Here is an 18576-nt window from a genome sequence, read left to right as displayed (position 1 = left end):
CCCCCCCCCCCGGGTCAGAACCGAGCGCCGGTGGCTGTGCTGCACAAAGAGCCAATAAATAAAAACAGGATCGGGAGGCGATGAGAGGGTTTCACTTCATGGGCTTTTATTTTGAAGGACTGCGCTGGAAATGGAGCCAGGCGGTGATTCATGTGTTCATCTCCGTGTGAGGAACCGACCGAAGGAGAACCTCTGGGGATCCGGGTTTGGTTCAAAAAGAAATAAAAACACATTAAATCTTTAAAGAGGCTAATTTGGTTTAGATTCAAATTTTCAGCTCGTTTATTTATCCTGCAGGAGTTTAATTATAATTCTGTTTTCCTGAACGGATCAGAACCGGGTCAGTGGTTCCCTCTGAAGGTTTGCTTTTCCTCATTTATGTAAAATAAAAGTGGATCTTAAGTTATGTTTTATAACTGAATTAAAAGTCGTTTCTTCTCTCAGTCAGGTTTTAAATCTCGTTGTTTTTATTTTTTTGCCTCAAAACACAAGAATTTGATCAGGATGTGACTAAAATCCGACAGGATTAAAGCGGCTCATTCCTAACGAGTCGGTCGACAGAAGAGGAACTAATTAACTCTGAGAATAATTAATTATCTGAAAGACTGAAGCTGAGAGAAGGTTAAAGGTTAAAGCTTCAGAAACAAAAACATTCAAATCTCTTCGTCCAGCAGGAAGACAGACGGTTTTTTGTTTTAATATTTACTTTATGAAGGTTTATAAATAAAGCTGGAAACTTTAAACTGGAGGTAAAATCATAAAATGAAGACTTTTCTGGACTGAAGACCAATTTAAACATTTAATCTGATAAAAGAGCTTTGTTTGATTTTAGGTTCAATATTATCGGTTGTAACTCAGATTTTAAACTATTTTAACTTGAAATGTTCAGGATTATCTGCTGACTTTTACTTTTTATATATTTTTGAATTATTTAACTAATTTAAACATCAAAATCTCTGAAATCTGCTTCTGCTGCTCATCTTCTTAAGCTCCTTTTAGCCTTTAGCTGAGGTTTAACTAACTCTAGCTTTCAGCTGTGGCTTATATATATATATATATATATATATATATATATATATATATATATATATATATATATATATATATATATATATATATATATATATATATATATATATATATTAGTAATTTTAGCTTTTAGCTACAGTTAAAGCCTTCAGCTAAGGTTTAGCAGGTTTCAGCTTGTTTGTAAGTTAATTTCAGCTCTCACTGGATTTTATATCCCAGTTTTATCAAATAATTACATCTTCTATAATAAATATATTTATATTTTATTGCTCTCTGCTGGTAAAGACGTTGATCTGATTAAATATCAGATTTTTCTTCCTGAATGTTTAAAGACGACAGAACTGAGAGTCATGAGTTCATCAGAAGCAGGCCGACCCTCTGACCCGACTCATGAAGGACCAGAACCTCGGTCTGGACCCGCCGCTCACCTTGGGGGGTTTGAAGGGGTAGTCGGGCGTGAAGGCGATGTCCAGGAAGAAGACCCCTCCCTCGTACACAGAGCCCGGCGGGCCCAGGATGGTCGACCTCCACTCGTAGATGTTGTCCCCTTTGGGCCCGGCGCTGGAAGTCCAAACAGAAAGGCCCGTTAACAGGTTACCGGTCAGAACCGGCGCCGAGGACAGATCAGAGGAGGAAACGTTTTAAAACCAGTGAAGGCTGAAGGTCACAGCTGCTGTCGGTAATTAAAGCCATTTCCATATCAGGAAGCGCCGCCCCCGCCGCTGCCCCCGCCCGGCTTGTTGTTCGCGGTGGGATCCTGATCTGGCTCGAAGCCAGGAAATATCCCGATCCCAAAGCTGGGAACAATGAACAATCCCTCCGATTTCAAGTAATTACAGCCGAGGGTTTTTACCTCAAACCCTCGTCTGCTGGCAGTCGCTGCGATTTCACGTCATTCAGACAACAGCTTCCTTAAAGTCACCAAAAATGAGCCTCAAACAACAAACTTCTGGTTCCAAGTGTGCACTCCAATAAATAAAATAAAATAAATCACACTTTTCCTTCTTCCTTCAGCTAATTTCATCTAATCTGCTTAGCTGCTACTTCACGCTGCCCTTTTCTAAAGCCGGTTTTAATTAACCAACAGAGATTTCTCCTTTTTGCTCTGACTTGCATCACCTGACAGGAAAACATTTCCAACCTGGACTTCTGTTTCCGAAGGAAGAGAGAATAAAAGCCGGGCTGGTCAGGCTGCGTCTCTAATTAAAGATTTAAAGATGTACTGAAGGAAGTCGTGTTTTTTAGCAGCACAGAGGCGTGTTGATGAGCGCCATCATGGATCCCGCTCAGATCCAGGACCTTACAGCCCTCCGCCGGGGGGCACAGGTTCAACCACAGAAAAGGAACGGGACGACTTCAGAGGAGGAGGAAATGATTCATTTGATGTCTGTCTGCAGATAAAGGAAGTCAGAACCAAATATCTGATCCAATAAAACTGTTCAGCTGCTTGTTAACATAAATAACTAATCAGCCAATCACAAGCCAGCAACTCATGACGGTGCAATGAAGACGAACGGGGAAGAAAGGAGGTTCAAGTGTTGGTCCGAGTATTTCAGAAACTGCTCATCTTTTTGCACACACAACCTCGAGGTTTACAGAGAACGCCAAAAAACGGGCAGAAACGGGTCCAACCCAACACTAACAACACTTAGCACAGATGCTAACGTAACACTGAAAACGCCATAGAAAGGCTAACACAGTTAGCATCAGACAGATGTTCTTCAGGCGCTGCAGCTACGGCCGACTAGATTAACGTTAACAAAATCTGAGAAATGATTCAGACACTTCCACGCCCACAACGCGTCTAAAAACAGATTAACTCCGCCATCAAAATGAGCTGAATGAAGGAGTAGGAGGACTGAAGGAGCGAGTCGTTTTCGTGGCGTTAAATCATCGTTAAAAGAAACTCGTGTGAAGGAACACCTGATTTAGTTGAGATTTCACCTTTTTATTTTATGGCTAACCTCACAAGTGATACAACAAAGTCAAACTGTTGTCATAAAGTCTCTTTGGTGCTTAAACTACACCTCCTGACGCTTTGTTTGTATCTGTTTTAATTTATTTACCCAGGAAGGTCCGGCAGAGATTCACCCTCCTGGGCTGAAAGCAAAGCTGCTGTTTTGGTCTCTGAAAGCTGTCAGCGCGCGCCGGACAGGAGGAGCAGCTTCATTCATCATCTGAAGCTGGGAATTCACACCAACAGCAGCAGATCTGTCGGGAGGCAGAGCAGGAACCTAACCCGGCTCGTTATCGCCACGCTCCTCCTCGGAGGGTTTTTGTTTTCGCGGCCGCGGCTCAATTAGAATTTGAACATCTAAAAACATTCGGTTCTGCTGCTGCAGTAACATTCAAGGAAACGTTTCCTTGGAAGGTTCTGGGTCATCTGGACATCTGTAATCTGCAGCTGGAGACACACACACACACCCAGCATGCCGTGTCATATAATCTGCTCAAGCTGTCCGTCTTCAACATGTTTGAAGAGTTTAAACTGATCTGTGGGACAAAGACATAACGACGCGTTGACCCCGAGACTCGGGTTTAACTCCGCCCCCCTCGCCGCGTCGTGTCAGAGGAAGATTCATCGCCGGCTCCCCTCGTCCCCTTCATTTTTAGCCCCAGATGTTCACGGAGACCGTCGGAGCCGATCTCAGTTCGCCGCAGGAGCTTCGGGCCTCCCCCGCGTGTGAGCGGCGCCGAGTCGCCGCCGTCCGGAGAGCAGCCACGGCGTGCTTTCACCGGGCAACGATGCTTAAATCTGCGGGGAAACGAAGGACGTGAAGTCGTCAGAGACACATCGGCCAATCAAAGCCCAGCTGCTCAGAGTAGAATGCATATCGCCCGCTGCCGTTCAGCGTCGTAACACATTTCAGCTCAGCATCTGTAAAACGAGCTGACATGTAACCAATTATGTGTTTTTTTAAGCTGTGGCAGCCATCTTGAGTTGGTTTATCCTCAAAAGGTTGCTGATTCCAGTCATCACTCTGTGAGTTTTTAATAAAATCAGAGAATATATACTTCATTTAGTGGTTTTATATTATTTACTTCAGATTTAGAGTCTAATTGTGTTTGAAATATAAATATAATACACAACAACAACAAGAAACTTATTTGTTCGGACATTTTGGATCCGTTTCTTCAGTTCCAGTGAAACTGCGGTGTTAAAACCTCCTTTTTCCTTTTTCATCAGTCCATGTTTTCTTGTTATTGTTGAGTATGAATCATGCTGATCAATAAATAGCATCATTTATTTTTAAAGCGGTTTAATGACCGCTCTCTGGCTCTGAATTACTCTGGTGAAACATTTCCTGAAGGCAGCCTGCATGATCATCTTTCCTTTGTGAAACCGGCGCTGAAGCTCCGTCCGAAGCTTCCCCGACCCCCCAGGATCCGCTCCTCGCTCGCTCCAAGGCCGACGAGCGCGCGGTGGCGGCGATCGGAACGAGGAAATGAAAGGATAAAGACGAGCGGCAGCCAAACACGGGCTGAGGAGAAAGTCAGGTGCTGCTTGTTGCTCGGAGACGTCCTACCTGGACCGACGAGCCTCGACGGGAAAACCCAACCTGAGGATTTCATCAAGCTAAACAAATATATATATATATATTCATGAGGCAAGACGATGAGCGTCACAATCACTTCTTCCTGCAAATCTGTGACCATTTGAGGGACAAAAACGTTCAGATTTTCTGTCAGAATCTCAATAAATTGCTGTGTTTGTGTGCAAAAAATGAATGAAACTCCTGGTAATTCAACAGCAGTGTGGGGAACCATCGCACCACTTTTCGAGTTAGGAACGGGCAGGGATTTTACATTTTAGCAACACGTCCAGTTGATTCCTAACGGTGCTTTTCCAGAAACAACCCTGAGCGTCCTGCTCCGTTTCTGCCTTTTTTTAGTTCATTTTGAAAAGATTATGAGGTAAAAATTACAACAGCAGCTGAGCTCAGCTTTACTTGAATATCTGAAGAAAAACTGGATAATTTGAAACTAATTAAAACTTCTTTAACAGCTGGGAACAAAGAAGAAACGGGGATCATATAAATACGAGGCCCAGCGATCCAGACCTGGGAGGAGGAGCTGCTGGATCAGAACCGGGCCGACCCGCTTCGCTGCTGCTGACGGTACAGATGGTCGGGTCGTGTGATGCCCATCGTGTCCGACCCTTACGAACGATTCGAAACGCTTTGGAAACCCTCTCGAGAACGCCGCTCGCCAACCCGCCAAACGCCGGCGCCGTGAGCTCGTCCGAACATTTGCGGGACAAAATTAGACCTTAAATGGGATAAAAATCCTCCGACAAACACATTCGTCTCACATAAAACCACCGGTTTATCACCGCAGTTTAAAGATAAAATCTACTTTACTGCCCCGGTGGGAGATACGTTCCACAGCAGCAAACAGAGAAAAGCAAAAACACTTCAAACAGTTCCTTTATCTCCTGACTTCCTAATGTCCAGATCATTTTAAAAAAGGAAATAAAGCTGTTCACACTTTCCTCGGATCGTGACAAAGAAACCACTCAAACTGCTGACGACTCAACCTGTAAGAAAAACTGGAGAATAACGAGGAACTTCACGCACAAAAGGATTGGTCCACACGAACACCGAGCGGGAACGTTTCACGCCCGACACGTCTGACATCCAGGGGCAGGAAGGAAAACCTGCATCGCAGAAACGTTGGACTCCGAGGCGAGTTTTAAACGTAAAAAATTAGTTTTTTTGACGTTAAACCGATCCGCTACTTCAGCTGCTGCTTGGTTTGTCCCAGTAGAGCCACCGTAGCGTCTGTTGCAGGAATCTTCAGTGTCGACTTTGAAACGTTTCAGTGATAAACACGATGCTAACTGCACCTGTGAGAAAAGGCTTTCCTGGCATCATTAGACACAAAAAGAAATAACCCAGCGTTTATTTATGTAAAACAAGCCACAATAATTTAGGTTTTAACATCATCTAAACGCAGCGATTATCGTTTTATTATCGAATCACGAGCTGCCTGAAGATTCCCGCCAAAAAGTAAAAATCAGAGAAGAAGAATTAATCTGTCCCTCCATCAGACAGATGTCAACAAACACCTTTCTTAGTGAGAGGTTTTAAATCTCCAGAGCAGAAGTTAAAGCGCCGCTGCGGCGTCGCCGTCAGACGACCCTCGGAGCGAACGGCGCTCCGCCTGCATTCAGCGAGTATTTGGGTCATTCGTTTCAGGGGTCGGCGAGCGTCTGTGAGGAATCTCGCCGCGGCCCTGTCCTCGGAGATTACACTCACACAGGAAACCACTCCGACAGCTGGCCCGGCTCCTCCACAACACAGCGCCCAAAAATAGAGTTTAAACCACAAACACACACAGTTTTCTTCTTCTTCTTCTCCTTCTCTGCGGCGGCGCGGCTCAGTTCTTTAATAACAGAAACGCTTCAGAGCAGCTTGTCTGTGCGGATAAAACACGGGGAATAAGTTCATGTTTCACACGGTCACCGTGTCGGGTTTTGTTTTTTACTTTTTTGTCCCCCAGTCCCTAAAAAGTATCCACGCCGTGCTCCGTAATCACAGACGGCAGTAATAATTTCCATTTATATTGAATGACCTTTCCTTCCCATGATGCAGCAGAGAATGTGAGACCGGAGTGTCCTTTGCTCATTTAATCATCCACGCCGCCTTATTTCATTGTCAGGGCGCTCTGCAGATCGGTGCCAACAGATAAAGGTTATCTTACAGCGCGAGCCGAGCTAATCTCTGCAACATCACCGACATATCTCACCGGTTCTGTCAGCCGATTCCCTCAGACGGCTCGGATCGGGCCGGACTGACGACAGGCAGGAAGCAATAACAAGGCTGGAGCGGGTAAGAAATGTGTTCTTTCAGACTGTGGTTCCCAAACTGTTCAGCTTCCGACCCATAAAATAACAAAAGGTGTGTGAGCCCATCTGTTGGCTGTTTAAATACCCAAAAGTGCTGATGATCCTGTTAAATAATGACAACACAGACAGTCTTAGCATCCATTTTGCTATTTTTTAAATCATTAAATGACTTTTAATTCAACTCTCTGTAATAATTATGGTGTAAATATATCATAAAAACTGGGTTTAAGGACCCCTACTTGGTGTTGGGTGACCACATTGGGGTCCCAAGCCCAACTTTGGGAATCATTGATCTAAAGCATCCAGGATGTGAAAACCAGAAACCAGCTGGACTAAACGGACGGGACGTGTAAAACGTCCTGCTGTTTGGGTTTTAGATCATGACTCGTCTCCTCGGCCTCTGGTTCTCCCAAAGACACACTGTAAATAAAAAATAAAAAAAGGATGTTCAGATTACCCAGGTTTTCTGTCAAACCGATTCTGAAAAAGCTCCGAAGAAGAACCACCAAACCACACAAGAACAAACATAAAACCAACCCCAGTTTAACCAGTAAAGTCCTGAATAAAAACAGTTCCTTGAAGGAATGCTTATCACCCGCCGCCTTTCACGCCACAGTTTTAGACTAAGATGTCCAGGGCGGAGCTACTGTCTCTGAAGTTTAGCTCAAAGTCTCTAAAACTGACCGACTTGCAGCCATCTTTGTTTGGTTAATGGTGATTAGTCGATGTTCATCCCAGACAGACAGACCCAGGAACGCACACACAAAAACATGATCGCCCGCCTTCACCTTTTGCCAGTAACCAAAGCCAGGTGTTTGGGTGGGAGAGTCTGTCACACAGAGAGCCGTTTCCAGAAGATAAACGGCTGATAAATAAAACACGAAGCACAAATAAAACCATTCCAGCTCCGAGCCGCTGCAGCTACCGTAGGACCAATTCTCTTCCTCCGACCGTGACAGAGAACCAGGACCCATTCCTGAGCAGCTCCACAGCTGAGGGGACACCTCCATCCTCCGTCCTCCGATGGTCCAACCATCACGGGCCTCTTACTGTTAACACGCACAATGAGCGCCGCAATTACGGAGCGGAAAGTTTATCCTGCATCAGAGGGGGGAAACGCTGGAGTGGGAGGAAGATTCATGCTTTCCGAGCCAAAAGGGAGGAATAAACTTTTATTCAGACGGGGTGGGGGGGCTGGAAGAAGCGGAACCGGGGATCCGTCTATTGTCCTCAGGTTTCCTTGGTGATTCTGCGAAACGCTGCAGAGGTACGGCAGGTTTGACACACAGATACAAACATGCTCTCCCGTGGCGGCGGGTGATCATAACCAGCGAAGAAGATCACTCCACAGATCACGTCTTTAACCGTCAGACTGAGGACCTGGAAAGCTCTCGGCTCGTCCCGAGTCAGCAGAGACCTGCGGGTCTCCGGCAGCTGACCTTTGTGTGAATAAGCCCGCCTCCCTCGTCCACGCTGCCAAACGGCCGCGGCTGAGTGTAATTAAGGGTGGAACATTAAGAACGCTGCCGTCCTCGCTCTCGGGTCATCTGCAGCGTGAACTGCACGCGGCGGATCAGATTCCTGAGTCTGAACGCGTCAGCAAACCTGATTTATTCACAGGAATAAAAAAAAAACGGGGAATTACTCTGCAGCAGATGCAACAGCTTTAATCCTGCAGTGAACAAAAACGATAAACTGAGCTGCTTTCTATCTCCCGCCGTCGATGCGATGATGTTTGTTTGTTAGTAAATGAACTCGGCGACCTCAGAGAAGCTAAAAATGGCTTCTCTTCAGTTAATTTCAGCTCTCACAGAATCCCGTTTATAATCTTTGACCAAAGCAGCTCTATCCTTTAACATCAGGTGAGAGGTGGCGGGTGATATGCATCCCTTTGATGAATGCCAGGCCTTTAAACAGAATCACCCAAACGACAAACAGCTGGAACATCTGGAGCCCGTTTGGAAGCAGATCTCAAAGCGAGTTACCGTTTTTCTCTTCAGATTCATCCTCAACGAGCCGAAGTGCTCATCTGAGAGCGGCGCGGTAACGGCGGCGCTCCGCCTCCCCACAGATCCATCACTAACAGCGGCGGCGAATGTTTGCCAGAAAAACGCCTCACAAACGAGGACATTCAGGATTCAATGACGGGCATGAATCAAGGCAGGCGCGTTCACTGTCAAACAAACGCTGCAGGAAAAATCATTACTGATAAATCAAATGCAGGCTGGTGTCAGAGGGAGAACATGCGCTCGCAAACAGATCCGTCTCCGGAGGAAAAGGACGAGCGCCGGTCGGGTTCAGAACCAAACCAGACATCTGACATCACCTGCCGCCGTGAAAGGCGGGGGATAATGTCCTCACATGTCTGTTTGCAAAATACCTACATTTTATTAAAACTAATCATCTGATGAACAGAGAACATGAAGTTTGTTGGTTTTTGATCAGAGATCGTCGCCTGAAGCGTCCGTCAGCCGAAGGTTTATAGATGGAAGCAGTTTTACAAGCTGTGGACCAAAAATTAGGCCAAAAAACAGAATTTTATTTAAAATTAGTTGTGCAAACGCAGCTGCTCGGCAAACGTGTAACTGAATGAATGAAAAACTGGAAATTTTAACATTTTCTTTCAATTTTGAGTCTAAACTCAATTCACACCTTAGTCCTAAACCTTACCCCTAACCCAAAAACATCATTTCTCCTTGTGGGGACCAGGCTTTGGTCCCCACGAGGTAGTATATGTTAGGAAAATTGTCCCCACAATGTATCAAATACATGGCCACACACACACACACACACACACACAGAGTAGTGCTCCAGTTACCCGTTAAAGGGACTCGTCCTTTAAAAAATAAAATACCCTACAACGAGAAACAAAACCAGAATCAGTATAATAAATTTCTCACATCTTAAATTATAAATCTGTAAGTAAGATTCGTGTCTGTCTGCCGTGTGTGTTCGTTACACAAACAGCCGAAGTCAATAACGATGGCGTCCGAGGAAGAGCCGTTTTATTTTAACGCATCGGTACAAACGTACACTTAGGTCATCGAGCGAAGAACGCAGATGGGTTCTTAAATTTGAAAACAAGGTGTACTTTTAACCCTTTTCCTGGAAATTATAAACAATGACACTAATTTGTTAGCCTGGAGTTAAAAAAAAAACACTGGAATGGGAACGTTACGGGAACGTTTTGGGAAAGCTGAACTCTTCCCGGTCTGATCCAGAGATTTCTCTTTTCCTTCCCGTTTAGCAGCAGATTAAATCTAATATTTCCACCCGTTTGTTTCCAGACTACATCCAGCCCAACGCAGGTCCAAAATGAGTCCCGTGGGTTTTTGGTGGATTCAGCTTCGTTTACGTTGAGCGCGTACCCGCATTTCAGAGCTGCATCTCGCCGTATCTGGGAAACTCCCGGAGTAAACTCAGTTCAGGAGAAGCTTTTAATGTTCGAGCAGGTCTCCTGTTTTACATGACAAAAATCCTGGCGTTTTGAGATTGATGAGTGACAGATGGGGAGCGAGCGTGCTGAACAGCGCCGGCGAGGGAACGCTTTGTGTTCGGGAGGAGCAGAAAGGCTGAAACTTTGCACCGTTTATGTCTCGTGACAGTAAAAAGGTGCGTGTTTGCCCGTTTTGCTCTCTTCAAACCGACAACAAAGCTGAAATCCTGTTAAAGCAAACAGCGAGCACCCCCCTCCCCGCCCCCCAGTCCCCACCCCTGCACCCCTTCATGAATATTGATGGCGCCTCCCTGCTGTGCTTAATGGTAACGCTGTGAAAAATGACGCCGGCTGTGTCAGTCACACACAGCCCCCCAGAGGAGTGCACAAAACTAATAAGCATTCACGGCAGACATGAAGATGATCCCGTCAGAGCTGAAGGTCAGAACCAACAACAAAGGGAGCCTCGCCACGAAGCGGCGCGTCAGCGGGCCTGCCTTGAGCCGTGATGTCATCAGGCGCTGACATCTCTGTTGTCGCCTCTTCAGGGCGTTACGTCACGACTGAATATCTGCAGGATCGCAGAGGACCGGTGAAGAAACAGGAAACTGGAGCGACAGAACAAGGATCTGTCTGCTGACCGTTTTAGTTAACTTTGGCATCTATAAAATACAAAAAAACAGCAAAAATGCTCCAAAATGTGTGGATAATTTTACCTTCAACCTTCAAATCCTCACATTTAAAAAGCTGCAATGCAGCAACTAGTAAATGCTTTAAAATGGCAACTAATCTCTCAGTTCAAATAGTTAATAAATAAGACAATTATAACTAATTTAGGCCTTAGTGTTCCTTAAAGGAATGGATATTTAACGTTTTAAACAAAGACCTCCTGAGCTGAAGAATGACCATCCTGAGAGCAACGCTGCATCTGACACAATCAGTTTGTGCTTTAGTGATCAGTCCTAGCTTACAGACAGGCAATTACATGATCGCCCACCTCTCATGGCCTAAGACAGAGTCCCTGGAGGGCCACCAACCTGCAGGTTTTCCTTGTTTCTCTGCTCCAACACACCTGGTTTGAATCAGTGGCTGACTAACAGGCTTCTGAGGAGCACCAGGAGGTGATTCAAACATGAATCAGGTGTGTAGGAGCGGGGAAACATGTAAAACATGCAGGACGGTGGACGTCGAGGACCAGGGTTGGACACCCCTGAGTTTCCTGCTGCGGTCCATCAGACAGCCGTGAGTTTAAAGAGTCCAGCAAAAACACAAAAATCCTAAAGATCTTGCAGAAAAACAACAAAACGTGAATCGAATCGAACAGAACGCCCTCATTCTGAGACGATGAGTTTTCCTGCCGCCACGTCGGGACGTCAGCGTGACGGTGAAGACTAAACGAAGCGGCTCTGAATCGATAATTCTGTGAAAAAGTTTCCAGAACCCCACAAATCTGCGCCGGCTTCCGTCAGCCGCGGTTAGTAGTTTCACCGAGACGAGGTTTCAGTTTCAGATCAGGAGACGGCGACAAAACAACACGTCAAACAAAGAAAAAAAATCTGTGAATGAAACAAAAGCCTGCGGACGCCTGAAGGCATCAGAACAGAAAAACTGATGCTCTTTAACTCGTTTCCAGCTTTCATTTTGCTTCACGTTGCAGATCTCAGCTCCAACCAGCCGACATTAAAGGCCTAGCATCCCTTAAAAGGAACACTTTTAAGATGGATCAGATTAGCCATGGCGGCCATCTTGGTTTGACTCCTAATGTCCCATCAGGTGTCCATCCGGTGATTACTCCTGAAGGTCTGTGCAGTGGTTCATGAGATATTTCGCTAACAGCAAAGCCGTTGTGCTCTGAACGACTCTCAGCTACCACCGCACCATGTGTTGCATAAGTCAGCTGGCTGTGGCGGCCATGTTGAATATAGGCGACTCATCAGCAGATTATTAGATTTTATTAAACGCCATAAAAGCAACAATAAATGAGTTCTTCTCTGTGATAAAGTTTCAGAAACTCCTCTGGCCTAAGGTTTCCTTTTTTAAGACTTTCCTGAACGCATCATATCCTCGTCTCTCTGCTCCTCCAGCTGCTTCACAAACGACCGTTTTTTCCCCTCGAACCCGGACGGCGTGACACAGAAACCTGTCATTTCCTGTTACGTTCTTGCTGGCGAACGCCTCGCCGCGGCTGAAATGGACGGATGTTTGACCGTCCGTGAGGAAAGCTGAAGCTGCGCAGTCCGTAAAAACAAAACAAAACAAAACAAAAACCAAGCGCCTCTGAAGTCCACGTGCGACGAAACGCCTCGCAGAAGCAGATGCAAATGACAGACGGAGATAAAAGGTAAGGAAATGTAAACCGGGAGGCGGCGGCGGGGAGGATCTTCGTGTCAGAAACGAATCAAAGAGAGCAGAGAGGGAGGATGTGGGGGAGATGGGATGTGAGATAAAAACAGTCCAACTGCAGCCGTACGCTCGGACAGAAACGCTCCTCGGATTTAACAGCTCTGAAATTAAACATGGAGGACGAAACCAAGGAGCCGGGAGGAAACAGAGAACTTTAAAGGCCCCGCGTTCCTTCAGGGGAATGCATATCGCCCGCCGATTAAGATCATCTTCAACTTGGAAATGATGGTTAAACGCTCAGACGACTCTCAGCCCAATTACTGTGAAACTGACCGAGTTAGAGCCATTTCTTCGTTGACTGGCTGTGGCAGCCATCTTGAACTGAACTGACTCCAGAAGCTAATCATCTGTAGATGTTCCTCCAACGATGATTTCATGAAAAGAATTCATTAAAATCCATCCAGCGGTTGGTGAGATATTTTACTGACAGACAGATAAAGCTGTTGGAGCTCAGAACATCTGCTGGGGACGACTCTCAGCTACAACCACCCCAGATTTCAGGTCAGTATCTAGAAAACTGACCAGCTTATAGCCGTCTTCGTGCTTTTTTAAGAGGCTGTCATGCAGCACATGACCATCTGCAGGTTTCTTTTAAAAATCCATCCAGCGGTTCAGGAGATATTTTGCTAACGGGACCGCGGCGGTCCCAGGGAGACGGATAAAAACCAACAAACGGACGTTTCACTAAATGACATCAACAGCTTTTAAACCACAGCAATCATTATCGCATTATAGGAGGACGATAATGTTCTTGTGTCTGTCAGCAAAATATCTCATGACTTTAATGAAAGCGATGTTCTCCTGCAACTGATCAACTTTAAGAGCCAAATACCATTCAATATGGCTGCCACCGCCAGCTGACCTCAGAAAAATGTCTACAGTTCAGTTAATTTTAAAGCTATTGAGCTAAAATATGCTGTGGTAGTAGCTGAGAGTCATCCACAACACTCTGACTGAAATGGGTGATATGCATCCCTTCGAGGAATGCTAGGCCTTTAATTTTAGATGAACTGACGCCGGCGTGGAGGTCAAACCGAACGACGTTCTGGATTCGACCCCCATTCTGCTGTTAATGGGGGGGGGGGGGGAGAGAATAATCACAGAAAACAGATTATTCGATTTTAGTATCACAGACAGAGAACACACGCAGTAAATCTAATCCTGAAGAAGCTTAATTGTTTCCCAGGAAACTAGCTCCCCCACTAAGACGACGGCTGTGAAATATCCGCCAGCAATTATTTTCCTTTCAGACGACTTCCTCGTGTCCTGAAGCGAAATCCGTGTGAGCCTACCTAGGACTTTGGGGGAGGGGGGGAGGTTAAAAATAAAGAACTGTCGAGACCTCGAGGAAACACAACATCTCCCTCAGCCTCCGGCGGAATAAGAGCTGAAATGAAAAGGTTAGCTCCGTGTTTACCGTTAATGATGGCGGGGTTTGACGAGCGCCAGCAGGGGTGATTAATTCGTGCAATAAACATGGCCGTCTGGGGCGCAGTCATTTCTAATCGCCAGATGAGTCATACCGAGCCGCTCGCCTTAATCATTTTAAGCAGGTGCCCGTGAAGGAAAACCCGAAACGACCGGAGAGCATCCGCGCCTCACGCAAGTGTCCTCAACAAAGAGCGGCGTCCATTTTCTTTCTTAATTAGCAGCAGAGTGCGAGCGCAGGGAGCGAGCACTGTTCTGCGGCGAACGGGGCCGGGGTCGATGCCGCCGCGTCACTTTGTGTTGTTAGGGAAGAGTTAAAGGACGTCCACACGTGCGGAGCGCCACTCAACCGCTTCTCCTCCGAGCCACGACGGCCGCACACAATGACCATTGTCTGCGGTAAATCCCCCGACACGGCGAGGTGGAGGGAGGGGGGCTGGGGGGGGCAGAAACAGGTTTCCAGCCATTTCAGAGCGGCCGGAACACTTTGATGTAAAACGGCTCGCCAGACGCCGCGGCACCTCAGATTACCCTCTCTGTCTCCCAAACGCCACAAACAACAGAAACAAAAAGCAGTGACAGCTTCCTGTTTCTTTCCTTCTTCATTTCCACGCCACAGACACCAACTTAACAAACGATCGGCGCTGCTCCTTACCTGCAGTTCGGAGGTGGGTCTAGTGTTATTTCTGCGAGCTCCTTCTGAATCCTGAAAAGCACAAGATGGATTTCTTTTAGTTTGAAACCGAAAAAGGCAACAAAACGTTATCATTTATTTATGATTCCAGGCGGAACAAAAGGACATAAATACCGTAGGAAAGCGTGCTTATAGCTGGGAGATAATCTGCCAACACGCGGGTTTTATAACTTTATATTTAATCAGGAGTTCAGGACGAAGCAGAGGCCACGGCGGACGCTTCCAGACATGAAACGTTTCCAAAAGGGCAAAGAAATATAAAATTTAGGAGAACTTCGAGGTAGCTGACGAGAAAATAAAACTACAAAACTTACTGAGCAAACATCAGGAATTAAAACACCTGACGTTTTATTTTAGCTGCTAAATGCAAACTTTCAGACCCGAATCTGAGCCGATTCTAATTTGTCCTTTTTTTGTCCCTTAAAGCAGCAGAAACATCTCGACGGCTGAAAACTGATCTGAACGGAGGAACATCGTCACTCCTGTGTGTTAATTCATCCGTTTAAACACAATTACTCGTAAAAAAATAACATTTAAACCAGACGGGTTCGTATAATACAGATGTGGATAAATTTGTTTGTTAAAGACAGAAAAAAACAACTGAAATAACTCGAAACTAAAAAAGGATAAAAGAATAAAAAATTACTAAAAATCAACAAATGAAAATCAGTCTTTGATTTAATTTGTGGTTCAACAGAATTATTTTTAAAACAAACTAATAAAACTGGTTCTGACACAAAGGATGGTTTCTTAAATTCATATTTTACTCCTCAACCTTTCGAGGCAGTCAGCTGGTTTCTGTCCCTCTGAGACTCCCGCACCTGTCCTCAGGTGTCCTCAGGTGTCCACAGGTGTCCTGGTCCACTCCTCCTGATCAAACTGCTCCAGCTGTCTCAGGTCTGAAGGCTTCCTCCTCCAGATGTTCTGCAGGATTTCGATCAGGGCTCAGAAGGCCTTCAGAACGGTCCAATGTTTGGTTCTGATCCTGTTGGACCCGTGAGCTGAGACTGAGACCGAGCTTTCTGACTCTGAGCAGAACATCTGGCTCCAGGAAGCCTTGATAGTCTTTAGATTTCTTTGGTTCTGAGTCAGACCCAGAACAGAACCGGGCCTCCTCCATGTTCCCCTGGAGGTTCAGGGTTCTGTTCTTTGGGTTCTGGCTTGGGTCTGTGGACACAGTTTTGTCTCATCTGTCCAAAGAAGCAAATCCCAGTCTGTCTTTAGGATTTTGTGTCCTCCTCGGTCGTCTTCCATGAAGTCCACTTTGTCTCAAACAGGCCGATGGTGGGAACTGATGACCTTTGACCCTGGAGTTGACCTCTGACCTCTCTCGGCTCTCTGGACACCATCGGTACAACTTTTCAGCTTTTAAACAAGCAGCCTGCCTGAAGACACCTGAGTTTAATGTCCCCGTGGTCAAATTGTCCTCGGTCTTTTCTAGGAGAACCGTCCTTGTGTCAGGGCCCGTTTCATGAAGGTTCTTCCTCCAGAACCAAATTCCAAGCAGTGACTGATAGAAGTTATTTCAGTGAACAGAGTCAGCGGAGTTAGAAACGTTCCCGTCTCCATTATTCTGTTTTATTTGTGAATATTCAGCCTTTTATTGTTAAACATAAACAATCAAAGCTTCAATCTGTTTATTTTGTCACGCTGGAGTAGCCGCTCTAAACCCGCGTTTTATTTGTTTGCCCTTGTTTATCTTTTTTTACTTCACTGTAAAACGCCAAAGCTGCGTTTAATTGTCCGGATTAATCGGAATAAAAACTGCCGATAGTCGCAGCCGTGGAAGGTGAGGACAGAACTTTCTGATTCGGACAGGAAGGAGAATATTCCCGGCATCCGTCAGCGTCGGGGTGTGGGGGGGAGGGGGGGACGAGCGCTCGGGCTCATACAACGAGGCACGTTTGTTAAAACGGGCCGGAATAAGAATATCACAGCGGTGACGCTCCGGCGCCCTGACAGCGACTGCGGGGGCGCGAGTCGTTTGAAACAGCCCCCCCGGCACAAACAGCTCCTGTGTTAATCCAGCCTCCCGTCCCCTCCTGTGTCCCCCCCCCGTCCAAACTCACCTCTTGGCACTGGTTGAAAGTTTAGCAGCGGTTTTGCTGGAGATCTTGGTCTCCTTCTTCTTGGGCTGGGCCTGCTCTCGCTCCTGCTCGGGGGGCGCCGTCTCCCTCTGTTCGATATCCGAGCTCCCCCCACTCGTGCTGGGGCTGTCGTCCGGTCTCTGCACTTCGCTGCTGGACATCGTGGGCCCTGAAAGACGAGGACAGTGAGGACGCGGTGAAGACGAGACACCCCCGAGGCGAGCAAACCACCCGACGGCAACCGGGCTTCGGCCGGCTGCCCGCTGGACCGCCATGTTTGTTCGTGCTTTGTTTACACTGAGCGCGTACCCACATTTCAGAATAACATGTCTCCTCAAGTAATCGTTTTAAAACCACTCAGTTTAGGATGACCTTTTATTTGTTTCCCCTCTTTGTAATGAATTACTTTAATTTCCGCAGGAACATAGAACACGTTACTCTCGGATCAGTGCCGGCGTCTAGAACCTCGTCTGCGGGTCCAAGTGAGCGTTTGAGCTCAATGTCTCCGTTTTTGTGTCTCCACCTGCGGTCGGCACGACGGCGGTTAGATCCGCTGCCTCGCAGCGACGAGGCTGCCGGTTTGAAACCAGCGGACGCCTTTCCGTGTGGGGTTTACATGCTTGCCCCCGTGCGGGCGCATGTTCGGACCAGCTGCCCTTGACCCTGCACGTTAAGCCGGGTAAAGAAAAAACGTCTGGATGGATCTGAATCTGGACTTGGATGGGGACATAATTTATCACCATTTTTGAGTTTTCCACGGTTAGGTGGCTGTGGAGGCCATCTTGAATTGGTTTGGCACCTGAACTTAATCACTTGTTAGGGTCCATCCGATGATTATTCCCTGAAAGCATCATTAAAATCCATCCAGTGGTTCACGGGATATTTCGCTAACAGACAGACTCATCAGACAAAGTCACACACAGACTTCTAACAATCAGTTAGCGCTTGGAGCACGTGTTGGGGATCAGTCTCAGCTACCACCACGCCAAATTTCGGGTCGGCATGTGTAAAATCGACCGACTTATAGACATTTACGCGCTGTTTAAGGTCAGCTGGCTGTGGCGGCCATCTTGAATCGGGTCTAACCCAAACCTTTATCAGCTGCAGAACTCAATCCAATTATCAGTTCCTGAAAGTTTCATTAATTTCCCTCCAGTGGGTCGAGAATTATTTTGCTAACAGACAAAAACAAATACAATAAGAATGGGGAAAACATTATTGCCCGCCGTTAATATGATTCATATGATCAGTTTTGCCACTATTAACACGAATAAATTAGCTTTTTTAATGTGTTGTTGTCCATAAAAGACACAGATTCGTAAATAAAAACGTAATTTAAGTCCTATTTATAGACAATAAAAACATGAATATGAATGTTTACGGGTTTATATTAATAAATAAAATATTTAAAAAGGAAAAAGAAGTTGTCCTAAAATAAAAAGGATCGATTAAAGCTTTAAAATGAGGGGAGGAGAAGGTCGTTTTCTCCCGGGGGCGTTCCGCCGTTAATGACGGGAACATCAGCCGCTGAAACGTTCCCGTTCCGGTGTCGAAAAAACCCGAGAACCGCCGCAGAGGCGACCCCGGTGGGAGCGGGTCGGTCAACGTTTACCGGGGGATGAGGGGATGAGGGGATGAGGGGGGGAGGGCT

The 18576-nt window shown here is 46.3% G+C and overlaps 1 protein-coding gene across 2 annotated transcripts in view; it reads right to left on the bottom strand.

Moving 5' to 3' along the window:
• ube2e2 (ubiquitin-conjugating enzyme E2E 2) overlaps window positions 1-17110 on the bottom strand; it is a 34309-nt gene extending 17199 nt beyond the window's left edge. Inside the window, exons 1-3 of one of the 2 annotated variants that reach the window (XM_037980214.1) lie at window positions 16908-17110; window positions 14800-14850; window positions 1458-1590 (exon numbers count right to left, since the gene is read on the bottom strand). In XM_037980214.1, the coding sequence (XP_037836142.1) occupies window positions 1458-1590; window positions 14800-14850; window positions 16908-17086 (363 nt within the window). In that variant the 5' untranslated portion in view covers window positions 17087-17110. The remainder of the gene's footprint in view (window positions 1-1457; window positions 1591-14799; window positions 14851-16907) is intronic. The other variant, XM_017428627.3, reaches the window with a different exon arrangement.
• Between the last annotated feature and the right edge of the window lie 1466 nt (window positions 17111-18576).

Source organism: Kryptolebias marmoratus, linkage group LG16, assembly GCF_001649575.2.
Source record: "Kryptolebias marmoratus isolate JLee-2015 linkage group LG16, ASM164957v2, whole genome shotgun sequence".
In the NCBI taxonomy this organism is placed as follows: domain Eukaryota; kingdom Metazoa; phylum Chordata; class Actinopteri; order Cyprinodontiformes; family Rivulidae; genus Kryptolebias; species Kryptolebias marmoratus.
Note: the sequence above shows the minus strand (reverse complement) of the source record. Positions and strands in the feature narration are given on the sequence as shown.